Source organism: Saccoglossus kowalevskii, chromosome 21, assembly GCF_978046115.1.
Source record: "Saccoglossus kowalevskii chromosome 21, keSacKowa6.1, whole genome shotgun sequence".
Lineage (NCBI taxonomy): Eukaryota > Metazoa > Hemichordata > Enteropneusta > Harrimaniidae > Saccoglossus > Saccoglossus kowalevskii.
In genome coordinates, this window is record NC_140661.1 from 21,048,781 (window position 1) to 21,076,514 (window position 27,734).

Sequence of the window (27,734 nt, forward strand, 5' to 3'; positions counted from 1 at the left end):
AGTGCTGCTTGGGTTTTTTCTCATTTTTTTTATCCGTTAGAGTGCAATTTTAACGAAAACCACTACTTCCAGAACGACAACCTGAACGCCATATTCTCTGAAATAGAGGAGCACGTGATTTAAGCCTGGTAAGAAACATGTATCTGATTGGTTAACAGCATAAGTGATTGGAAGAAATCGACTCGCTGATTGGTCAATAGTCAATCAAGCTGTCAGAACGATTATCAGGACCCATCACCCGGGTTACGTGGTTTTAAAATTTGCATAGTGACCTCCACATTTTAAATAACATCCCAGCATTCATTGCAAATCAAGTCCAAGATGGCTGCTTTCAAAACATGAAATCTTTCTCGGCGGTATCAAAGTCCGTATTTACAGAGATAGGAGTAATAATTGATCATTAATCTGGTGTTTACTTAGATGACGTCTGCTACTATAGGGGTAACCGTATAGTAAGTCGTCTGATTTTTGTTATTTATTAATGGGAATTGCATGATAGCGGTAATTCGACAGGACAGTCGGAGCTCACGATGACGATGGCTTTAGTAGCCACCGTCCGCGTCGCACTGATTTCAAGAACACGTTTGACCCTCCGGTATTAAAGTCAAACCACGCTTGAAACACACTGCGAGTTGATATTTGCGATGCACCTCTTATTCTTTCATTTATCTGAACGATTTGAACTGCAATCCAATTCAATATAAATAAATTATCATGAAAGTACATCCATGAAATTATTCACATCTTGATTATTCAGATAAATTACCCCATTCGAAGAAGAATTATTTGACATCGAAACAAACGAAATCAACACTATATGTCGTAGTCCGATACAAACACTGAGGTGAATATGCCGAGGATTGAATCGCAGGTACTACTACTACCACCGCCATCTATTATTAATCGAGGGGGCGGGGCTGACATACTTTAGTGTGTGATGTTTCATAGGGTTCTACCCACTTTCACAGGGTCCCCTTTACCATGCCTCTACCAAAACGAGTGTGAATAACATGCTATTGGAAGTTGTAATGTAGTTGTCGTGATGGACATCCGCATTGATAAATTACTAATCTGTGTCTCTTCTAAACTTCAGAAAGTTGGATTTTGCTATGTGAAAATAGACCATTTGTAAAATACTTTCAGACACAGTAATGGTGTTGTGTTATTTTGTGTTTTTACAAAATTCACTAATTTTGTAAGTAAGTTAATTAACATTACACAATATATCATGATAATGAGCATTATCAAATACTTCTCAAAGCAATGTATTCATTGATATTTATTTGTATTTAAATTATTCATTTCTCAGTCATCTGCAAATTTTTAAATATTTTCCTCTTCACCTGCAATTTTTTTTAACAAAATTTTTCTGTTTACCCCAGTTTTCAATCAAATGGGGAACTCCTTATGATAATACCAATATCACATTATTTGCAGAAAATCATATCCATGGTATCTGAGCTCTGATATCCAACATATTTGCTTCTTTTCTAACTATCCTTGAAATGCTCAAGTGAATGTTGTAGAGTCAGGCCAAAAAAAAAAAAATGTTTTGTTGTCCTCAGCGACCGACCGAAAAATATGAAATACCGGGTCACATTTTTTTTCCCATATACCTCGGCTATTTTCACGAGTTTAAAAAAAAAAAAAAATCCAACCGACCGACCCAATTTTTCAATTTTCTGACTTGAGTACAACGTAAGTTGTACCATTTGGGATTGTACCATTGTTAAATTTTTGAGAGGGAGGATTTTTTTCATGGCAGTTATTCCAATAAGAAATTATTGATTGGCATACCAAATTTTAATTCAGCTAGAACTCTCTTAAACTTTTCACCACCAGACTTTCTCTCTCAAATTATTCTGCACTTTTTTCTTTTATTCTACAATATATCTGGAAATGAACCCTGACATGGAATGTAATGGGAACTTGATGCATGTTCTTTTGTCAACTCTTTTGTGCAAAGCACATGATAGGATTCTTTGCAGTTAGTGCATGTACCGGTACATGTATACACTGTATGTATGCGTGTGTTGTTGCACTGATATTTAAAGAACCAATTATTGGATTTTGATGCATATTAATTACCCCGTTTGCATGATAATTCACTAATTTTTAGCTGTTCCATGATTGTTCCACTGATATCTAAAAACTGCTTAATGGATTTTGACGAAACTTGGTATATAGATGCTCTGGGACAATGTGCAGACCTGATTAGTTTTGGATAAAATGCCATGCATATTAATCAACTAATTTGCACAAATAGTCAGTTTTTGGCTTTGGCTGCTATTATTTCAATTACTAATCATTACATTTCAATGAAACTTTGTACATAGATGCTCCAAGACTATGCATAGACCTGATTGGCTTTGGTGTCAAATCTGTGTATATTAATTAATTACCTGATTTTGCATAATTAGTCAATTTCCAGCTTTTACACTGATAATCCTAAGTTCTAATCACATTTTAATGAAACTTGGCACATAAATAATTTTCGACATTGCACAGACCTTATTACTGTTTTTAGAATTAATCATATATTCCTGACAGGGGAACACAATTGCAGAGCCCTCATACCCTGGGCTTACCGAACCTGGAACAGTAAGTTGATTATGATCAGTTATAGCAAATAGTGTAATGGTAACAAAGGTGTTCTTTTAGAAAAAAACAACCCTGATTTTATAATAATGAAACTTGGTACATATGTGCCCTGGAACAATACACAAACCTAGTTAGTATTGGGTTGAAATCTATGCATAATAATTACTTAATTTGCATACTAATTACCCAATTTTTCTCAAAAACCAATTATTGCATTTCAATAAAATTGGTATATGAGGTGCCAAGGAACAATACTAAAAACCTGATCAGTTTTGGGTTGAAATAACTTGTTTACATTGTCATGTCAATAACTTGTTTACATTGTCATGTTAGTAACTTGTTTACAATGTCATGTCAATAACTTGTTTACAACGTTATGTCAATAACTTATTTACAACGTCATGTCAATAACTTGTTTGCAATGTCATGTCAATAACTTGTTTACATTGTCATGTCAATAACTTGTTTACATTGTCATGTCAATAACTTGTTTACATTGTCATGTCAATAACTTGTTTACATTGTCATGTTAATAACTTGTTTACAATGTCATGTCAATAACTTGTTTACAATGTAATGTCTTTCAGCTTCCATGATGCCCATAGAAGGAGTACAACTTAGGCAGAAGAAGACGAAGCAACAGCGGATCAGTGTTCGCCGTACGCTCAGTTCGCAAGATGGGGATTTTGACCTTAAACGACTATCTGAGGGAACGATAGATAGCTCGTTACCACCGGCGCTCAGATCAAGGTTGTGGGAACTCTTTGCTCAGATTGAAAGGGAATTTGAATCAGTGTGTGCAGAGAACGCTGTTTGTGAGTATTCCTGTAATGTGTTTAGTTCTGATGGTGACAACAATTGTTGTTTCTGACTCACAATATTGGTATTGGTTTCATATGAAGAATACAACACATATAAAATACACAATTTGTTTACATAAAGTTTGAACACTTACTGCATGAAGCCTGTGGTTACTGTGAACCGTTTAATTTTCGCGGATAGGAATTTTGCAATTGTACAATTCTCGAAAATTTGTCTCTTGGGGAGTGAAAGTATTGGTGATTGGGACATCATTGGGCAGCACGGACCTTTCCTTTTAAGGCGAGCATTTGTCTTGTGCTTAATTTTGCCCAGAGGACCTCCAAAAAAAACTTGCCTCAATTGTTTTTTTTGTTTTTTTTCAAATTTTACGCATACCAACTTATTTCTCAACACTTTGAAATCACTCTCATAACTTGTTCTTTTAGGAGAGCTATTTCTCACTCTCTAGGTCTGAAAAAATGATAACTGCATTTTTTTCCAATCATTTCATATTTTTCAATTCGTGTAAACCTGAACCAAAGTGACCTTTATCGTACCAAATGTATGGGCTATGCACAAGTTAACGTCATTTTGTAGTACACCAATCTGATTAGCTTGGTATTATAGGTACTGTAAAAGTATGTTATTTTAGCTGGAATTAATTTTTGCTGAAAGGGATTTTGGGTATTTTGTTTGCAATTTATTTTCACTGGGTTTTGATAAGTTGTATGTAAAATATAGGAAAAAAGGTACATGTATATTTGCTGGATTTTGTTTTCACTGAATCATCCCTCGAGCAAAATAATTCCCAGTGTAAATTTTACAGAACGTATACAGCAAAAATTACCCATAATGCAGCACATTGTCAGTATCAACCCGAATAATTGGCCATTGAAAATTTGTCATTTATTTCATCTCTAGTGCAAGACAAAGTTGAAACACTTACGGAAAAATTGGAAGTGATACAGGAGAAAGGAACAGCTGATGGAATGGACTCGCTGGATGGTGCAAAAATGTCTGTTAAAGTGAAAGAAAATAGAGGTATGTCACATACACAAAATGATAGCAAAACCTTCAGAAATAAGCAAGCCATTGGCAGCCAGTTTCATTGTTTCAATCATAATGTACTCAACAAAATGAATAGAATATGCAATTCCATTATTCTTAGAAATTGGAAAAAAAATATTGTACATAAAACAAAATATTTCGAAATTTTGTAATCTTACATAAATATTTTGTAATCTTACATAAATACTTGTATTATATTATAGCATTGTCATTACCAGCGAGTTTTATGATGTCATTGCCACAGAATATTCGTGATAATGTATGGCATTATTGAGCATTAAGGCCCCGTACTATGCATAGGAATAGAATGTTGAATAACGCTGAGCTATATAAAAAATAATTATTTGTTCTTAGTTTACATGAAAAATGTCATTCCCGCCATAACGACAAACACAAATCGTCGTCTGGCCAATCCCAATCAAACATTTATTTATGGTTTATTACTGTAGAATACTTTATTTTCGCTTGGAATTTATTTTCGCTATTTTCGCTGAAGGGATGATTTTGTGAAAATAAAATCCAGCAAATATACTTTTTTTCCTATATTTCCCATTAAACTCATAAAAAATCAGTGAAAATAAATTCCATACAAAACGCCCAAAAAGCCTTTTCAGCGAAAATTAATTCCAGCGAAAATAAAGTATTCCACAGTAATTAAAAGTCATGAAGCTATTGTACCATGGCACTATGAAATGGCATTCTTTTGTGTGTTACAGGGACATACTTTGAGAAACTTGTACTAATATTTTTTCAAAAATCTCAATTTTTAGAACAATTCCATAGAACACAATGTTAAAGAAAAAAAATGCATTTTTTGACACTTTTTTTAAAACCCAGATTTAAAAAAATAATTCTGAACAGCAAAAAGTACCCGATTATTCACAATATATAGTAATAGCATTGTAATACTGACAAAATGGCCACTATCTACTAAAATACAGCAATCATTTACTTGAAAATTAGCCTGGTGATCCCAACTGTTTATAAGTCAATATCCTTATATTGCCATAGTGTACAATTTATTGTAAAATGAATAAATTCTGGGTATTTGCATTTATATGTAGGCTTCTATCTTAATACATATACTGGTATATAGCAATGAATCTCAATTTGAACAGTACAGTCGTTAACAGAAATTTACAACAAATTCACAGCAGTCAATTTCCATACTGTAATTTTAATAACAGTTGAATTTTCATTAGGTTTTTTCACCAAGATTGTGAGAGTATTTTTGTGCTAAAATTTGCTGAAATACAAAAGTCTGTAAACCATTTATTTTATGCTGCTTTTCAATTTCATTCTTTGCGTCTTGACAAGTTAATAGAATTCAATATTTTGTGACAGTCACTATGACTCGCTGTCTTAATTGTATCATACTAAAAAAAAAGTACTCCATATACGACAGCATAAAAACTACGGTCACGTACCAACAAACAGTAAACACCATCATCTCTTATGACGAAAGCCCCAAAAATGAACGGTTCACAGGTATTGACAATATTAGAAATGTTGACCCAGTTGACTAAATGAAAAATCTAAATTTATCAGTCCACCATTTCAAAACAAGTTGGTTTTCACTAAAATTCTACTTACAGACTGAGGGCTTTGCTCAGCTTTGTATCATATACTGTAAAGTACTTTATTTTAGCTGGAATTAATTTTCACTAAAAAGACATTTTGGGTGTTTTGTATGAATTTATTTTCACTGATTTTTGACAAGTTGAATGGAAAATAGGTGTGTGCGCTGGATTTTGTTTTTACTGAATCATTCCTTCAGCGAAAATAACAAAAATTAATTCAAAGCGAAAATAAAGTATTTTACAGTAGTTTGAAATACAAGCATCCTATTCCTTGAAATAATCTTCCATTTTTTTAAATATAGAGAATTACATTACAAATCCTAATTGTGGTGTTATTTTCTGTTTCTTTATTTTCACTGTATTGTTCAGATGCATATTTGGATGGGAATCGTATTCGAGCTCTGCATATTAATTAAATCAATTAGCATTTTTAGCAATTTACATCAGGGAACTTCTGGGTTTCCGTCCCAGAACCAACTGATCACTCAGCAGTATAAATTCAAGTACAGACTGCCCTGCCTTCAAAACATGCAGTTTTAGATAATGGGAGACTAGTTTGCAACACATGCACTTGTAATTAGCATAAAAGATCAAAAAAGTCAGGAGAGACAGCAGTGACTTCAATCGCGCCTGGCACAAAAAATGTTCTTTTTTAATAATCATGTAATCTAGTGACAATGCCATATTTGCTATTTTTAGAAGTACATCTTTAATAGAAGTGCACATGAACTAAAAAAAATGTATTTATTGAATAATGTAGCATTAACAAGATGGCAACAAACATGCCTCTGTCATTTACATAAGCATATGTTCTATTAAGAAAGCAAATGCAGTAGTCTAAAAAAAAAAATAGTGTCTCTGCTAAAAATATTGAATCAATCATATACTAGTAACTTATTTAATTTAATAGTAGGGCATGTGAAGTACAGACAGTGAAGTGTCAGTAGTTAAAATAGGTTGTATTTTGATAATTCAGCTTACAATAAAGGCCGTTTTTGGTTTTATATGTGCTTCTAACAGAATAATTATGGTACTTGTTTATAAGTCATGCTTCATCATGCTTTCCTAAAAAAGATGTGAAACATTACCAACTTTGTATTCATGCCTAGTTACTTCCACATTGTTACATTCGGCATCCTGTAATTAAGCAATGCACTTTGCATAGTAAATAGCCAGGATGCCAGAGTCGTGATTATATAGTTCTAGTCGTAGTCATGATTAATTGGTTTATAAAATTACACTGCACTTACCGTTGTTTGAGAAAGCTTTCTAGACTCTGACGCAAATATGGTAAATATTCTCCGTTTTCAGCTTCAGTGTTGTTCATTATTGGGTTTGTCATATTCTTTATTTCTGCAGGGACGAGTCAGCTGTCTCATAAGCTAAAAACTACGTATAAAGCGTCAACGAGTAAAGTAAGTACAATTACGAAAATTAAATTCAATTAATTGTCCCTAATTTTAAGAATTTATATATAATTAAGTATTCTACATCTGAATTGATTGATTGATTTGGGTTACTTGCATCACATTTGGGTCTTGGGAGGCCGGGGGAGGGGGCGGGGCTACATTTATTGGGGCGGGGCTACATTTATTGCCTTTGTTTTGTAGACATCACATCCCTTTCATTTACGTATACTCATGTGTCACTAATAGGAAATATGTTGTAATCATGTAACGCTTTAATGATGAATGGTGTTTTATTCAGATACTTTTTTTGATCATTCCTAGTTAATTGCCATTTGTTTAAATGTGTCTTTTTTTTTTGTCATGCACTCTTGATTAATATTGCTCTGAAAGTGAATAAATTAATTTTAGGCCCATGAAAAACATTCATGTTTCTGGCCAACCAATAAAATTAGAAAAAAAAAAAAATTGTATTCATGAAAAATTAAGGTATTCTGAAGAATACTAATTATTTTTTATGAAATAATGCTTCAACTTAATTTCCTGTGGAAATACAAAAAAAAAACAAATTTTTGCATGTTAATTATTAAGCAGTTTTTCATACTGGGTGAAACATCCCAAAATGACCTGTTTTTAAAAAAAAGAACATTTTTTTTCACTATTATTCAATAAGTTGAAAAATTTAAAAATGTGTAGATAACCACGTCGTTTTTTAACAATTAATATACTACAAAGTGTATTTTTTGGAGTCTTATTATTCTGTAGATATGTAGAGATTACACCATATTATTTCAAAAATTATGTTATTCCCCTGACTGCTTTGTCTCCCATGCTATTAATAATAAGTTCCCTGTACCTTTTCTGTATCTGAACTCACTGTTAGATCTTGAGGTCAAAGGTCAAATATCATAGGATTGTTATGGGAGGTCAGACCCAAAAAAAATTATCATGCATTTTTTTGCAACTCTCATAAATTGGAACTATTTCTAATTTAAAATTTCTAATGTTTTATTTATTTAAAAAAAAAAATTACTTGCACAAAATCTTTTTTGAGTAAGTAGTTGCCCCCAATGTTGTTTGTACCTTAAGCATCATGACAGTGTTGATAAGCACGTAGCACGTTTGCTAATTGACTGAGGTGAAATCACGCTGACATTTGATTTGCCATCATTAGATCGTGTCAAGTTTTAAGACAGGCACTAGTGGATCAAGTTCAATGTGTCAGATCATTAGAGCATTTCGTGGACATAGAGATGGGGTATGGGAAGTGTGTGCATCTAAATCGGGTCAACCCGTGCTTGGTACAGCCTCTGCAGGTACGTTCAATGAATTGTAGGAAAAATGTCATGGCTTTGAATCGCAACGTTGTTAGACTTGCTTAATCATTTGAGCTGGCATGTAAGTTGTATTTTATTCACATTAAAAAAACGTATTTAATCTACAAAATCTGTGGTGATGAAAAATTTTATTTCATTGATGTTTTTTGTGCAATATTTACACAGTCCGTTGGCAGCACTCTGTAACACCTTTGTAGATATAACTTCATGTCAAGGATCTTTTGCTGATCTGTAAATAAATAACTTTTAGAATTGGAAAACAATAATATGACATATTGCCCCAAATTATCTATGTGAATTAATCGAAATTTATGTACCGAGTCGTAGTTTAAGATCTGAATCGAAGTTTCTTATTAAAACTCGTCAGATGTGTAGTAAAAAGTCCAAGGTGTTATACAAAGACCGTGCTTTTGAAAATTTAGGTCCTAAACTTTTTAATGAATTACCTCTGTCTGTTCGTTCTAGTCCTTCAGTAGACATTTTTAAATCCAGACTGAAAACGCACTTATTTAAATGTGCTTTTAATATTTGACTGATTGTTTATTGTATCAGCGCCTTTGATCTTCATATGTTGGAATTGTTGCGCTTAATTAAATAGAGTTATTATTATTATTATTATATGGATGACCTACAAAAGGTTACACATCCTGGTACATATGGGGGTACAAATTCACTATCAATAAAAATTCCTTGATTTTTCACCAAAAAAGCAATCAAATGTCATTCAAAAACAGTTTAACATGACACAAATTGACGTATAATATTGGAAATTTCAGCTGTTATAGGACAGTAAGCCCAAGAAAGTACCAGGATGTCTGACCTTTAGGGGTCATGCATCAAGTCTATTCTAATAGAATTTTATTTTAATTTTTAGCTCTGCTGTCGACTTTGTCGAGCAAGCTTATCATATGAGTGATTGTCCGTTGACGTTTGTCGTCCGTGTTAACTTTTTACTTTTTCGACATCTTCTTGAAAACGACAATTTTTATTGCTCTGATACTTGGTGTATTTGTACCTTGGGCATACCTCTCTTAGATTTGTTCATTTCATGATGAAATCTTTAATCTAATTTTGATGAATATCATTGTCATTTTTGGTAAACAATCCTGGTTAAAAACTGCAAATCTGATTGCTTTGATACATATAGGTACTACAGGTAGACCTCTCTTAGATTTGTTCATTTTATGATGAAATCTTTAATCTAATTTTGATGAATATCATTGTCATTTTTGGTAAACAATCCTAATTAAAAACTGCAAATCTGATTGCTTTGATACATATAGGTACTACAGGTAGACCTCTCTTAGATTTGTTCATTTTATGATGAAATCTTTAATCTAATTTTGATGAATATCATTGTCATTTTTGGTAAACAATCCTGGTTAAAAACTGCAAATCTGATTGCTTTGATACATATAGGTACTACAGGTAGACCTCTCTTAGATTTGTTCATTTTATGATGAAATCTTTAATCTAATTTTGATGAATATCATTGTCATTTTTGGTAAACAATCCTGGTTAAAAACTGCAAATCTGATTGCTTTGATACATATAGGTACTACAGGTAGACCTCTCTTAGATTTGTTCATTTTATGATGAAATCTTTAATCTAATTTTGATGAATATCATTGTCATTTTTGGTAAACAATCCTGGTTAAAAACTGCAAATCTGATTGCTTTGATACATATAGGTACTACAGGTAGACCTCTCTCAGATTTGTTCATTTGATGATGATATCAATTTCTTAATTGAAATGTGCATTGCTAACAGCAGAGCTATATCAGCCGACAGGCTGCTCGTTTTCTATACCATCTAATCAACAATGGCTGTCCTAATGCAATAAGAAGGTCATATGCTGTGATCAGAAATGTACATGTTGTAAATGAATTGAAACTAACAAAGATATTTTGTGTCGATTTTGTTGCAGATAGAACAGCTCGGTTATGGCACATAGCAACTGGTGCATGTGTATTACAATATCTGGGTCATTCCGGCTCTGTCAATTCCATTAGATTTCACCCAAATGAGTATTTGGCTGTGACAGGTAAGCATATAATAGACCATTTTCCGTTCACTGCGAGAATCACGCGTTATGCGTGAAATCGAACGTAAAAACAGGACAAACAAAGGTCATAGCGTCGTAGTCGCGTCAAACATCGCGTGGGATTCGATAAACGCGAAGTATTTTGGGGGACATTTCCATGCTTAATAATGTGCTGTCCACATTTGATGATAGGCAATTTTGATTAAGTAAGGGTATTTGGAAGCAATATTCCTCTGTCGAAGATTGGCTGGTCGATGTGAGTTACGAAATAAAGAAATTCTAGTTCAAAATCAAATCGTTCGATTTTTGCAGTAGACGTTCGACGCGCATTTTTCATACATCTCGCGAGATCTCGCAATTGTACGGAAAATCCCCTATTTGGGTAATACTGTAAAATCTGTATTAGAAGCTGCGACTTCTATTAAAATGGTACAATGCAACAAATAGAATGTGGCTTCTATTAGAGCATCTACACATATGAGAAACAATGAAAATTTGGTTCTCAATTGAATAGAATAGATGCGACTTCTATTAGGGATGCGGCTTCTAATACAGATTTTACGGTAATATTATTATGAGGTTATTGTGAGGATATCACAAAAGATGCGTGAAGACAGTACAATATCAACCGATGTGTAACGGGGGTAGATGTGTTGCCGTACTGCCTGATGCATATTTGGCGAAATTGTCTTGGTAACCGTATTATAATACTATCTGTTTTCTATTTGTGGTAAAAATTTAATGAGAGGTAACAGTTGAAACAGCAAAACACTTTTGAGCTCTACGAACTTTTATGATCAGTGGCGTTTTTAAATTTTGGCACGTTCTATAGCAATTCTGCGTCTGATATGAACAAAGGAAAGTGTTTAAATATAACATCAATAATTTTGAACGAGTCAATGTTGGTGTAGTACACTCGAACAAGTGCAGATACGTTTTGGAACAAATGCAGATACCACTTTTTACAGAACAGTAAATTCCATTGTTTTTGGTGCTTATATGTATAATCATGAATATTATAGCAGGCACCAAAAAAAAATAAATGGAAACCAGAATTTCTCTGTCAATGTCAATTTCCCTTGCAATATTTCAATTATTTCATGTTACTTTTGGCTTCGGCAAACGAAGCTGGTTTAAATAGGATTTGTGGGTTTAGATTCAAAATAAAGTCAGATTTTGAGTGAAGGAATTATTGAATCCTACAAGTGTTTTACATTTGAACACATCTTTTGATCCTGACTTAATCCTGAAGTCCACTTCTGTGAATTTTACAAAATAAATCATTTTAAATTATCCCAAAATGTTGATAAAAAGCGGGAGCAAATTTGATCCATTTGGCTCAATAATAACAAAGAAATTATAAAAAAAATACAGAAAAATGCGAAAAATGTTGCATCAAAATTTTGCTGGAAAAAAAAATAAAAAAAAACAGTAAATTAGGCCAAAAAAAACAAAACTTATGTTGCCCTCAAGTCGAAAAATTGGGTCGGTTGGTCGGATTTTTTTTTTTTTTTTTTTTTTTTTTTTTTTCAAAATTTGTGAAATTGAAGAGTATTGTAAATAGCCAAGCTATATGGACTTCATAGTATTCGGAACATGTCAGAGAAATACAGATAAACTCGAGGTTCAAAGTCGCCACTTACGGGGACTCTGGGAATCAAACAACGGTCCGGGATCCTTAATTTTTAGAGGAAACATTTTTTTACTGCTTAAAATGGTGAGTTTTTAATATTTGGGCCTTTTAAAAAAACAAAAGAGAAAAAAACAAAACGCGACCTGATATTTTATATTGTTCGGTCAGTCGCTGAGGGCAACAAAACAATTTGTTTTTTTTGGCCTTACTAGTATGCTGGTTGGCAAAAATTTATTCACCAGTAGCTTGTTTAGAGTTCTCCAAATCTTTGAGTATGATATTGATTGGATTTTAAAAAATAACTAATACAATTGTTTCAAAAATATGCTTTAATTTTAATTGTGTGGGGTTAAAATGGTATAAAATATCTTTGATGTGATGTTGTGGTGTGTGTTCAAATGTGTTTTGTGTAAATAACTGACCCACTTTGAAATGCAGGTACGCTGCTGTGTTTAGTATGCGACTCGTACTGCACATGCACAGTCGCAATGACCACCATCTTTGAATTATATTTTTTATTTATTTCCATGAAAATAGAAATGTTGGGTGTTCAACAATTGTTGTTACCTTAATGGAAATGGGAATGCCATTTGTAAACCATTTAATTTTTACTGCTGGAAATTTTCACAAATTTAAGATTTTATGGCATTCCTAAAAACAAAATTTCACGAAAGTCACTGGCAGTTCGTTTTGTTGAATCTCAAGCAAGTTTTCAATACAGTATTTCACGGTTTGCTCAGACTCGCAAATTTCATTAGAATTTGGTTCTTGTGAAATTAAAGCATTTCACAGTACTGCAATTTCTGTTCTCTGAAAAAAACAAAATTGTTTTCACACACATTCTAAATGTTTGTAGTCTTCAAAATGTTTAGATTAGTTGTGGCCTGGTTTAATTTTTCTACTAAATTATAAATAACTAGATTTAAATCTGTATGAATACTACCCTGAGCTTTCTTTTATAAGGGTAGTCAGCTAAAAATAATAACTAAAGGATTACTGTCCTGCAGTGATATGCATTCACCCACCCAGAAAATTTAAACCTCTCTATGGTGCTGTTATTGTTTTTGGTGAAAACGCAAAAACAAAAATCTCATGCAATTTGCAATCTTAAAAAAGGCTTCAAAAAGTTTTTTTTTTTTAATTTTAATTTGTTATTTTTCCTTTAATTTTTAATTTTTGTTTGTTTGTTAATGTAATTTGGGTTGGTTTTACTCGTTAATCAGTTTTTGTAATATCACAACTATTATATCCTGGTTTAACATTGTCCGAAGTCTATCTCAACTGAATACATTTTCCCATTTTAATTTCTTAGATTTGCTTGCATAAAACACCCCTGTAAACTGAATTTTTTATTTTTTTATGCTTGAAATTATTCCTAATATACTACATGTATTAGGTTATTAAAAGAGCACAATTTAAATAAAACAATTCTATAAGAGTAAATTGAGCCTCTTCTGTGTATACTGTATTGTGTTGTCATGGTTACCTTTATAAGGGCAGTGGAGGTATATGTGACCCCAAACTTTCTAAATGCATTTGTGGTATTCTCATAATAACAATATTATTATTATACATCTTTGCCTATGTAAAAAGCAGTTTGAAATATCAAACTTCATGTATGTACCGGATTCTGCCGTAAATTCGCCCATCCGAAACATCGCCCTGGGCGGTTTCACGGCTGGTGGGCCCTTATTTGGGGTTCAAATTTTCAAAAAATTATCATCAAATATTTTTAGGGGGCTTATATTTTCATTGAAAAATCCACCTACTCCGACTTTCAACACCAGCAGTTGGACCACCCATGGAGGTAAAAAAAGAAACTAAAATTGTATACATTTTTTTCTAGCTGGATTAATAAGTAGACATCATTCTCAAAAAACATCACATTATCGAACCTCGTGCGCCAAATACAATTATTTTGTTTCAATTTATTAGTAACGAAAGTATATTCTAAAAGAAATTTCAAATAACAACGAACACAACTGCATTGCTTAGTAGTGAATGATCGTGGTAGCGTAATCTGGTCATGTTGCGTTTTACAATTGTTGATTATTACCTAGTAATGATTATAATAACGTGCAAAAAATAAATTCGTTGAATTGTTATGAAATGCAAATAAATTTCAGCTTATTTCATTGTAAGCGAATGATTCTGATCGCATTTTCAACGGTCGATGCTGTAGAAATTAATATCCGCCATGTTTTGACCTGACCTGACAGGTCAAATCGATAATTAACCAATGAAAACGATGGATGATGCCAACGTGTTCAAATTACCATAATACATTTAAATATGTTAATGTTATTGACCCCAGCATGGAAGAGATTTGCCAATGTTGTTGTACGATCTTTTGGCTCGGATTTTGATGGGGAAAGCGACATGATTTGTTTTTAAATAAAAAAAATAGTTGTTTTCAAAAGATAAACTGAGCATTTGAAGAATAATTCAACATTATTTACAGTGATAACTCATTGTCAAAACGAAGCTAACCCATTCACGCAAGTCGCAATAAACATCAATACTTGCATCGTGTGGTGTCTGGACAGTATAATGACCCCCGGATATAAACAAATGGTCGGGGTCATCACCTTCAATTGCGGTGAAGCACACTGCATTATCACTTCTTCAATGATCAAAAGACATTGAGTTTTCTTCTTTCCATAACGATTCTGATCGACAATTTTGTGCTTTAGAATGTTTCCGTAACGGGGGCTTCAAGATTGAAATTTATGATGACGAAGAAGCAGACGACAACAAAGAATTTGGAAACCTTATTTAGCAAGTTGCAGACCCGCAAACACAGTGTAGCGTTGATGAATACCTCCACTTTGACGAACATATACCGACTGAAGCAATGTATGAGTATGCGAGTGGGAGCAACAGATTGTTGAGAATTTTATTGTAGACAAAGAAAACCATGAATCTACAGACAACGATGACACAAATTGCAATGACAGTCAAATTATTGAACCCCATGACGACAGTGACTTGATGCATGGCGATGTGCTAGACATGTTGACAAGATTACAGAACTTCACAATAAACAAAGACTCCAGTTACTTGACAGATATCCAAAATTTCATAATTCCAACAAAAAACAAAATCGTTGAAAAATGATGTTCTTTAAAGCAGTCAAAACTTGATGATTTTTTTACATCGTAATTTGATTCATTGACTTAACAGCAAAATCGACTGTCTGCATAAATTATGATAATTACAGGTAGCTCACGTGAACTTACGTTGTAATTTCATTCAAAATGGACGCCTTCAGTTACGATACACGATACTTACCCGGTCTGTTCCAACAGTTATTTTAATGTTTATTGATTTCATGTACATACCATAATATTCTTGTCTTGTTTGGTAAATTATTTTATTGAAACAATACAATAAATGTAAATACATTTAAATAAATAAAAGTGTTTTTTTTCACTATGGGGTTTTTTTCCTAAGGGGTTTTTTTCCTAGGGTTTTTTTTCCTAGGGTTTTTTTTTCCTACACTCATAATCACCGGAGGCAAACTCCGGTGTCTTTCATTTGTCCCATGTTTACAGCACATGTAATTGTTGTTTTAATCGAAGTTACGCCCACCCTGAATAAACCGACTCCCTCTGAAAACCGACCATAGATCCCGGTCCCAGTCATGGTCGGTTTTGACAGGTTTTACTGTATAATTGCGTTTTGCACTGTGAAAATGTTTGGGCTCAGTCACAGGATTCTATTTTCATTGTATGCTATAACGCTTCTGTATCAAATGTTAACAGAGAAGAGTGTTTGAACTTGACGTTAATGATTTGTAACACGTAAATGACGTAGTTTACTCCATATTTGGAAAATCTGAATGCTTGAATGGGTGCTGATAAGTTTTGGAACGTGTGCTGATACAGCTTTTTACGGAATGGCAAATCCAAATATTTTCGGTGCTATAATAATGTATGTTAAATAATAATAATAATAATTTTTATTATTATATCACAGCATCTGGTGATCATGAAGCGCATGTCTGGAGATCATTCGTAAATATTCCTCAGTCTGTTCCTGAAGACCATGTAAGTACGGATGCTGGTAATTGATGGTTGTCGCAAATATTCTAGGAACTTTGTTGTCCTGTTACTTGCACATAGTATCTCAAGATCTAATGGGTTTTGTTCAAATGGTATATATTATTTATGTGTTGTTTAGTGGGCGTCGTCAATGTGTGGTTACCCCAGATCATATTTTATGTGTTAAATAATCTCTGTCGCTACACTACTCTTCGGTGTGTTTCCAATGATGCCATTCTCTTACATTCATAAAAAAGAACATTTAATGTGAAATGCCATATTCAAAATACTGTCGACAAATTTTTTCAGGTGTGTCTGCTGAGGGCTTTTGATTGGGCAGTACAAAGTTACTACAAATTTTAATCTATTGTTGGTGGGAGGTCAATAGTATGTGAAACATGCTAGTGTATAGCATAACAACAAGTAACACATGAGTGAATTGTTGTAGATTTTACTTACAAATGTCATTGTTGATTTCTACCATAGCGACCGTCGTCAGGAGATGATGACTTGGACACTTCTGATAAAGAAGATGTTGATGGAACAGGTTAGTGTTTTATTTGACAACTTAGTTTTTGAAACAAGATTTTTAAAATTATTATTATTAATTATTGGTTGCCATCCTCGACTTTGTCGCCTTACACAAATAGACCTGAATATAATTGTTTGTCAGTCAAAGTCCAGTTGAAACCTTGATTTTATTTTATAAATGATAAATATAGCATGGTTGTGGGGGAGGTTAAAGGTTATAGGTCAGAGTTCAGATTGTAATTTTCAGTATTCGTGCATTTTTATTTAGTTTTTAATAACATGCATACAAAAACTTAATTTAGAAGACTAAAAGAGAAGTTCTGAAGTGGCTTCTGTTGATATTCTCCGCCCTCTAGTGGTCATACAGTGCTGACTTACTAATTATGAGCAATCTTGTTTGTACTGGTCTTTCCTTGAAATTGATGACAGAAGAGAACAGCGCCCTCTATTGATATTCTCTGCCCTCTAGTGGTAATATAGTGCTGACGGACTGATTATGAGAAATTTTGTATGTACTGGTCTTTCATTGAAATTAGTGATGGAAGAGGACAACACCTTCTGTTGATATTCTATGCCCTCTAGTGGTCATACAGTGCTGACTTACTGATTATGAGCAATCTTGTTTGTACTGGTCTTTCCTTGAAATTGATGACAGAAGAGAACAGTGCCCTCTATTGATATTATGTGCCCTCTAGTGGTAATATAGTGCTGACGGACTGATTATGAGAAATTTTGTATGTACTGGTCTTTCATTGAAATTAGTGATGGAAGAGTGATAGAGGGACTGTGGAAGAGGACAACACCTTCTGTTGATATTCTATGCCCTCTAGTGGTAATAAAGTTCTGACTTACTGATTATGAGGAATCTAGTTTGTACTGGTCTTTTATTGAAATTGATGATGAAAGAGGACAGTGCCCTCTATTGATATTCTATGCCCTCTAGTGGTAATACAGTACTGACTTACTGATTAGGAGCAATCTTATTGGTCTTTCATTGAAATTGATGACAGAAGAGGACAGCGCCCTCTATTGATATTCTATGCCCTCTAGTGGTAATAAAGTTCTGACTTACTGATTATGAGGAATCTAGTTTGTACTGGTCTTTTATTGAAATTGATGATGAAAGAGGACAGTGCCCTCTATTGATATTCTATGCCCTCTAGTGGTAATACAGTGCTGACTTACTGATTAGGAGCAATCTTATTGGTCTTTCATTGATGACAGAAGAGGACAGCGCCCTCTATTGATATTCTATGCCCTCTAGTGGTAATACAGTGCTGACTTACTAATTATGAGGAATCTTGTTTGTATTGGTCTTTCATTGAAATTGATGACAGAAGAGGACAGTGCCCTCTAGTGATGGCAATATAATGCTGACTGACTGATTATGAGAAATTTTGTTTGTACTGTTTTTTATTTTATTGAAATTGATGATAAAGGAATACAATCTCTGATCAAACACAAACCCATAAAACATTGTCAGATATTTTGTCCAGATATTCACCCAGGGGTATTTACCAAAGGTCTGTACATTAATGTAAATTTAAATTCCCATATCCTACCCTGTTAAAAATTTGAATTTATAGATTTAGACCAATCCTTGCCTTTTATGGAGACCAATGAATATATAGAATTATAGAGTAATCTTAATCAGTATATTGATATGTTGTAAACAGAAACTAAACATCTCACGTAGACCCCTTTAACTGTTCTAATGTTTGGCCTATTTGTTAAAGGGCGAGTGTTAAATTTTATACTTACTGACTTAGTGGTAAGTTGTTAATTTTGATTGGATTGCTGTTACTGATAGGAGAAATTAGATTGAGCACTTAGTATTTTCTATTTTGAATTAACTAAGTAGACTATTGTGTACTTATTGCTGCCTTAGGCCAGCTAATATTCATTCTGTAAATTGTTAGCCAGTATAAATTTTTGTTGGTGTTAATTCATTTTTTTGTAAAAAAAACTATTTCATGTGTGTTTGGTCATACACCTCCCTTGCACTGGTAAATATCGATGAAGCTGTCCTCGCCATAACCCGAACCCGTGATATAACGTTGTCTGCTTCGAGTGCTTCTATTGTGACTTTAGGGAGACTCATTGTCACTGGTTACAAGGGTTATTGGAAGGTCACTGAGAGGGGACCTACATGTATTTTTCGAATTTGGTGTTACACATCTCCTACTGGAACCTCTATGGATAGGTAAATTGAATGGGAGAAAGTGTCAGCAGATAATGGTGTGCTCTTATAGAAAACACTGATGTATGCTTTTATGGTGAAAGTCATAATCTAAGGATCTGGTGTACAATAAAAACAAAATTTTGTTAATGTGAACTTCTAACAAATATGGCGTACCACTAGTAAATCATTCATGATAATCTTTACAGTGTTCTCCAATAAACAATGGAAGTTGAAACGCTTATAATTTCATATTAAAAACTTTCTCCCAGAAAAGGTAAAAATGGTAAATATATGAAATTACAAAAAAGCAACTTTACAATTACATTTGTAAAAACTTCCTATGTCAGAAGAATATATTAATGTTCAAATTAGCCACTATTCATGTTCAAATTAGCCACTATTTATACACAAGTTATCTACTTTTTATACACAAAATAGCTAATGCATGTATGCAAATTCAAATAATTTGGATGTGTGCAAAATAACCACTATTGATATGCAAATTAGTCACCATGCTTTAATATTTTCGAAAATTTATTAAATAATGTAATTTTGGATTTTTTTTCTATAATTTATTTATATTACTCAAAACAATTGTATAGAAGTAGCTGAGCCTCTTCAGATATACTGTATTGTGTTGTCATGGTAACCTTTATAAAGGCAGCCATATTTTGTTTGTCAGCCAATTTCGCAGCAGTCATATTTATTTTTCAATTTCACACACTGTTAACAATGTCAATTCCTTCTGTAGTTAGTCATATTGCTTTCCCAGAATGCATCTCAAACAGTGGAGGAAATAGATCACTTTACAGTTGCTAGTTTCAGATATAGATAATATTTGTGTTCTTTATTTTAATTTTTCAGGAGCAGAGAATGATAATATGACATATATAAGGACACCACAGTGCGTACTAGAAGGCCATAGCGGTGTCATAATATCTGCTGATTGGATGCCAGATGGACGGCAGATTGTGACTGCATCATGGGATAGGACAGCCAATCTGTATGATGTAGAAACATGTGAACTTATACAGTCATTAACAGGTATGTAAATGAATGTCATGGCAACCAAGCTGCTTATACACAGTACTCATGCTCTGTTTTATTATTTAGTCACTTTGATCTTTAACCTCTAGTGGTACACAGTGCTCTGTTGTGCCCTCTAGTGGTACACAGTGCTCTGTGGTGCCCTCTAGTGGTACATAGTGCTCTGTAGTGCCCTCTAGTGGTACACGTACAGTGCTCTGTAGTGCCCTCTAGTGGTACACTATGCTCTGTAGTGCCCTCTAGTGGTACACAGTGCTCTCTAGTGCCCTCTAGTGGTACACAGTGCTCTGTAGTGCCCTCTAGTGGTACGTAGTGCTCTGTTGTGCCCTCTAGTGGTACACAGTGCTCTGTTGTACCCTCTAGTGGTACACAGTGCTCTGTAGTGCCCTCTCGTACCCTCTAGTGGTACATAGTGCTCTTTAGTGCCCTCTAGTGGTACACAGTGCTCTGTAGTGTCCTCTACTACCCTCTATTGGTACGCAGTGCTCTGTAGTGCCCTCTAGTGGTACACAGTGCTCTGTAGTGCTCTCTAGTGGTACACAGTGCTCTCTAGTGCCCTCTAGTGGTACACAGTGCTCTGTAGTGCCCTCTAGTGGTACACAGTGCTCTGTAGTGCCCCCTAGTGGTACGTAGTGCCCTCTAGTGCCCTATAGTGGTACACAGTGCTCTGTAGTGCTCTCTAGTGGTACACAGTGCTCTCTAGTGCCCTCTAGTGGTACACAGTGCTCTGTAGTGCCCTCTAGTGGTACACAGTGCTCTGTAGTGCTCTCTAGTGGTACACAGTGCTCTCTAGTGCCCTCTAGTGGTACACAGTGCTCTGTAGTGCCCTCTAGTGGTACACAGTGCTCTGTAGTGCCCCCTAGTGGTACGTAGTGCTCTCTAGTGCCCTCTAGTGGTACACAGTGCTCTGTAGTGCCCTCTAGTGGTACGTAGTGCTCTTTAGTGCCCTCTAGTGGTACACAGTGCCCTCTAGTGGTATGCAGTGCTCTGCCATGTCCTCTAGTGGTAGCAAAATGTTAACATACACAAACACTTCTAATAAAGCAAATTTATTTTTGTTATTCACATTGATTTATTTTCTTGTTTGATTTCAGGGCATGATCAAGAATTAACACATTGCTGTACACATCCTACACAGAAACTAGTGGTGACGTCATCAACAGATACAACATTTAGACTCTGGGACTTCCGAGATCCAAACATTCATTCAGTAAATGTATTCCAAGGTCACAGTGAGTAAGTATAACATAGATCAGATTCTTATTTTGAACATCTTAAATTTTCCTGCCAACATTTTGATGTTACATTTTGCACATTTTAACGTATTTTTCTGTGATTTTTTGGTTAACTTTGACACTTTGACATTTTTTAAAAAAACTTTTTGTATCTGGAAATCGTTCTGCACACCATGGAGAAATTCTTTAGTTTTTGGGATATTCATTCTGAGTAATTTGTTTGTTTGTTTGTAGAGCGGTTACATCAGCCTGTTTTGCATCAGGCGATAATGTTGTGAGTGGCTCTGATGATCGAACTGTTAAAGTGTGGGATTTGAAGAATATGAGAACCCCAATCACAACTATCCGAGTTGATTCCGCTGTCAATAGGTGAGCAATTTATAACGTGATATCACTTGTTTGTAAAGTTAATTGATTGTTGCTCATGACATTGTTATTGTAATACTAGCACTCTTTTCGCTGAAGGAATGATACACTAAAAATAAGATCAAGTGAATATACCTTTTTTTTCTTACATTTACATTTAACTCATCAATAATCTGTGAAAATAAACTATGAAAACACCGAAAAAAGTCTTTTCAGTGAAAATTAATTTTAGCTAAAAAAAGTCATTTACAGTACAGCGATATGGGGTGAAAAGTTGTGCTTCTAATAGTCTAAATACAGTAGTATGCATGCTTGGAAACTATATATTTATCTTTTCTGATTTACGGGACATCTGTTGCATTCTAAAGCTCATTACACTTTTCGCTCTGATTTACGACTAATAACTTCATATATTTCTTAAATTTATTATTTGTTGTAGATTATCGGTGTCGCCGCAGTATAACGTCATCGCTATACCCCACGACAACAGACAAATACGATTATTTGATTTAAATGGCGTCAGGCTGGCGAGATTACCAAGAAGCAGTCGACAGGTGAGTTATTTGTTGTCCGAATCACTTTTATTCAAACCTGATAATTGTTATGGATTTTCGGTTGCTATGTGGCGGAATATGCAGTGTTGATTGTTTTGTTTACATTTGATCATTGTGAAATATTGTAGCAGTCAAAATTTCTGGTGGTTTTCCAGAGTAAATTTGAATTAAATGAACTTTTAGGATTTTGAATTGAATTGAATTGAAAACAAACAAATCCAAAGTGCAGTACACACAGCACAGATGATTGGTATTAAATTGAGACCAGTGTACATGGGCCTTAATGGCACTCCTGCAGGTATGTCTAATCTCAGGTTGAATTTATTAAACAGGGAGTGACAATTACTTGTGGTATTACTTGCTCTCAGTTTACTCAATTTGAAATTCATCTGATACGATGAATTGATTTTTTATGATTTTTTTTCTAACATATGTTTAAAATATGAGTAGAAATTTATAAAAACCATAAAATGTATTTTACAAGCGATCAACACACTTAGCTAAGCAAACAATTGAATGAGGTATTTTATTGATATTACAGAATATAATATCTTTTTAATGGGTAGCATGTGGTATATAATATAATGTGAATTGGTTTTATTGTTTACTTTAGTAATTACTTATGCATGCTGTTAATGTATCTATAAAAGAGAAAGGGTTTTGTTAAGTACCACTCGGCAGAAAAGTAAACAATGGATACAACTGGCTTTTTTTTTGATCAGACACTTGCACCTTTATGTAAACCATAATAACAACACAACGTACCAGCTTTTATTTTGCTTTAATCTTACCTATTTTTATGTTTTAGAAAAATGATGTTATTTAGATAAATATTTTTCAATGAATTCGACCAGTGTTTTAGTGGAGAGCTTGTCCCCTTTGTTGGCCCAGTTTATCACTGGTCTGGTGCATAGCTTTGGTCCATTTTTTAATATAGTTCAGATCCTTTATGGAGACTTATTTTGATGCCCAGTGTATCACTTGTCTTGTGGAGAGCTCTCGTCTATTCTTGCATAGATCTGAGTTACTCCCATTCAGCCTACTGTACTGTAGCACTGGGCCATAATTGGCTTCCATTCCAGGAAATATATTTTCCTGGATAAAAATATTCTCTCATTCATTTCATTTATGCACAATGTTTTCACATCTCTTTGCTCTTCTAGGGCCATCGTCGCATGGTGTGTTGTACCACCTGGCTAGATGAAGGAAGTAACTGTAATTTATTCAGCTGTGGATTTGATCGACAAGTTCTGGGATGGAGGATTAACGGATTGACGACTGGTACCATTGACAAATCTTAAAGACAGTGACAATCCACATTCCACGGACTGTTATCTGAAACATCCTGATCTTTCTGTAGATCGGTCGGTACCTCAGGAAATTAGGGTTTACTTGGCAATATGAGGATAAGAGAGACAAATTCTTGATCTGATCGTTTCACGATACATTGAAAGCTGAGAGGGTGAGGGGTGGGGGTGCTAAATCATTCCCTCTGGACGCAATGTGTGTATAATTTTGTGGAAGGAATGTAAATGTAAAAATGGGAAAAAATCTGACTTACTTGACTTGATGTTTAGTCAATCTCTCGTTTTGAGGCTTTACTGTGCTGTTTGTTCCACAGTGGAAGTCAAATTTCAGAGAGTGCAGCCATTGAAAACTATAAACTTATCATTTTTTAGTATGTATCTCTAAAGAAGCTACATCCTGTCTGTTTATTATGTTTTTATTTCTAGAAACATGATCGTATCTTCATGCATCATGATTGTTGTTGGTTGCTTGGCTACCATGATAGTATCTTCATGCATCATGATTATTGTTGGTTGCTTGGCTACCATGGAGCGTGTGACAAGATATTCATGTTTTGTACATATTTATGTATTTTTTCTATAATTAGTTTTGGTCCACTGAAAACAATTTTTACTTATTCTTCCACAAAAAAAATTATGAGTACTTTATTCTAAATTAACAAAGAAATTATTGAAATGTGTATACAAAAACAAAATTTCTCTCATCGAACCACCCAAGCATATTATAAGCTCTGGAAGGGTAACAGTAGAATAACTGAAAATTGTCTTCTACTTCACTTATTGTTGAGCTAAATTCTATTTTATATTTAACCCCACGAGTTGCTGCTGGTCATCCCTTAGTGAAAAATCAAAATTAAATTATTAATGAATAACATTTCTGTTTAGATAAGTTCGTAATGGCATAGAAAGAGTGTCTCTGTGGTTATGCAAAAATATGTTTTATTTTCTGAGTTGCTCCCCAAGTAGAATTTTTTGTAGGGACAAATATTTTGAATAGAAAATTGTGAAATTCTATTCTTGTGTAAATATGACTTTAATTTACTAGAAAATATTATCAAAGTTTAGTTGAACTGTTAAAATATTATTAACTACAGCCATATGTGTGACTCTTTATAATTTCTTGTTGATAAATTAGTGGAGGAAATAACTAACAATTAACATATTAAAATTATGCATAGGACTATTTCTCAATCCTTGGGATTGCACCAAGGAATTGTGGGTCTTCCTTGGACGTGGTACAGTGTGGACAATGATAGATATCTTAAAATTGTGAATTATAATTAAATATAAATTATTTTTGGCAACTTATTGCGATTCACATAAAAGTAGATTGCCTAAACAAAGCCCTTGAGAAGATATTTTACTAGTTATAAGTTTTAGTATTCTCAATCCTTGGAATTGCACCAAGGAATTGTGGGTCTTCCTTGGACGTGGTACAGTGTGGACAATGATAGACATCTTAAAATTGTGAATTATAATTAAATATAAATTATTTTTGGCAACTTATTGCGATTCACATAAAAGTAGATTGCCTAAACAAAGCCCTTGAGAAGATATTTTACTAGTTATAAGTTTTAGTATTATTTAAGTTTTAATATTAAGTGGCAGATTTATTTATTATTTCAGAGGCTGAATATTATTAATAATGGAGCTTGAAAATTTATGTATAGTTTTATTAATTAACATGAAAATGTAATAACCATAACATTTTTACGATTTCTTTATGGATGATTTTGTAATCCTGATTGTATCTGGATAGCGTCGTCATGACGACAATGTGTGTGTTCAATATTCATTCCATTGCAGTAAATGACAACTGTGGTTTGCGGTCGTATCTAGTACGCTATCATTACTGTTAGCCTTCAACTATGGTAGTGAAATTTGATTGTAATTGTAATAATTTGGTTGCTATGGCAAACTCATCTGGTCACATTACATAAAGTTTACTTATGATTTTATTTTATGAATTTAATAATGTTTCATAGTCAAACGTGTACTTTCAGCTGAAGTTATTTTTATTTCGTTTTTATTTTTACATGTTTACAGGGTATCAGCTGGGAGTATCATTAGGGCCACATTAATAAACATTTATGTTATGTGTTTGATTAAAAATTTTGTTAACCATTTTTTCTTTTATAGAAGATTTGAGAATGCAAATAGTTTTATTATTGATAGATTTACATGAAATCAGTGTTTTAATTTATTAAATGTTGCTTAATGTGAATAAACTAGGGGTGCTTCACTGATACTATTATTAAATAAGTTGTCACATTTTCTTTGTGTTCAGATAAAAGTTTGCGAAATATTCCTCTGAATATTTTCTTTCATAGTTACTTCTAATACAGCTGCTGTATTTGACCTCACAATGCTGTGCATTCTGGGATATCTATGCAATTTCATCTCCATTTCATTGCATTTCATTGGCTATCTGGATTTTAACAAAGTGCATTTTTTAGTTTCTTTCTTTTGGTGTGTAGGTCTTTTGTGACAGGTCACAAGACATCCATTTACTGTTTTTTTTCCATCCTCACTCTTTTTATCTGTTCATACTTGGACAAGGGTCTGTGTGTTAGAAGCTTTGTCGCAGCCACTGCAACACAAACACAAAAGAACAGCGTACATTCATGCTATTCAGTTATTTTGCAACCAGTCAACTTGTTTTGAGGTGTTTTTTAACACGCAAGTTCTATGATATAAATGATCAAACAAGAGACTAGTATATACTACCGGTAGTCAAGAGTTATTAGTACCAGAGGTACATTACTTGGGGTTTGCAACTCGCATAGTACTGTATGGTGACATGTCAAGATCCCATTCAAGTCTCTTCTCGTAGATAGCGAGACTGAGGCTACGATCTTCTGACATGACATATATCAATGTTCAAGGTTTGTAATGAAAAAATAAAACTTTTCTTGCCACTATCATAGTGAAAAATGTAATACATTGAAAATGTACAGAAAATATAGTTCTCGTAATCCGTCGTATCATGGGCAGCTATTTTGATCCACCTGGACATCCCAGTATCCTAGTTACCTCGGGCATGCGCATTTGCATTTTTCTGAGTTGGAACGCTTATGCGAGAGCGAGATTGTGACGGGATCTTGGTATCATGTCACCGTAGTTACAAATCCCAAGTAATGTACCTCTGTTAGTACTGATCATTCATTGTTATTTTGGTATAAATTAATGATGTAACTTGGATGTATTTGTAATGTCAGGTAAATATGCAAATAAAATTGCATGCCCAGATACTGACAATATTTGTCTCATTTGAATGAATCTCCTCCAATGGCCACTCTGCTCGCACATGTAAAGGGTTACTAGTAAAGGGCGGTAGTCATCGCGCCACGCATGTGCGAAATTTGTGTTGATAAACATTGATTTTAGAAAAAATATTCATGCAAGGTGTTGCAGGGAGAATATGTTGGGGCATTCAAGAACAAATGTTCTGCCGACACTGATTTCATTTCCCCCGGTTTCTAATGCTCGACACCTTGCTGCATGAACATGACTTTTACAATTTGGTTTTGACCAATCAAAATGCTGATGTGAATATGCATAGCTTAATGTCCGGTTTCTGTAATTTGATTACACAATATAACCCTGAAAATTCTAGAATGGCCAATTCAAGATGGCCATGGTACAAACAATATGACAGCGTTCACAATCGCTGTGCTTCATTTTTAAATTTCATGTGAAACGCATTTGTGTACTTTGCATGGAGCCTTTATGTCACACTTTAATCAGGAATTTTCATAACTCGTACCGAACAATCGAGAGACAAAAATCTGTGGCAGTGAAACTTAACTTGAGTCCTGAAGACTGAGGTCATACTAGCCTGATTACTCGCCTACTGTTTCATACAACTTCTCCATAACTGGAATTGGTACCTAAATTTTTCGTTCAATGTCAGTTGATTATCCATGATGTTGATTGGCTGATAAATATAGCTGCTAATTTGAATATGCTAATTTTCCTAGCACTGGATGACAGTTGTA

The 27,734-nt window shown here is 33.9% G+C and overlaps 1 protein-coding gene across 1 annotated transcript; it reads left to right on the forward strand.

The window, feature by feature from the left end:
* The first annotated feature begins 311 nt into the window (after positions 1-311).
* On the forward strand, positions 312-26,994 carry LOC102809412 (WD repeat-containing protein 37-like). The gene is made up of 13 exons (XM_085495481.1): positions 312-452; positions 3,189-3,416; positions 4,324-4,443; positions 7,410-7,465; positions 8,631-8,772; positions 10,722-10,838; positions 16,450-16,520; positions 17,001-17,061; positions 20,092-20,271; positions 21,369-21,510; positions 21,744-21,878; positions 22,315-22,429; positions 23,593-26,994. Exons 2-13 carry the CDS (start codon positions 3,194-3,196, stop codon positions 23,728-23,730), a joined length of 1,500 nt encoding a protein of 499 aa, XP_085351607.1. The 5' UTR covers positions 312-452; positions 3,189-3,193; the 3' UTR covers positions 23,731-26,994.
* Positions 26,995-27,734: the final 740 nt, after the last annotated feature.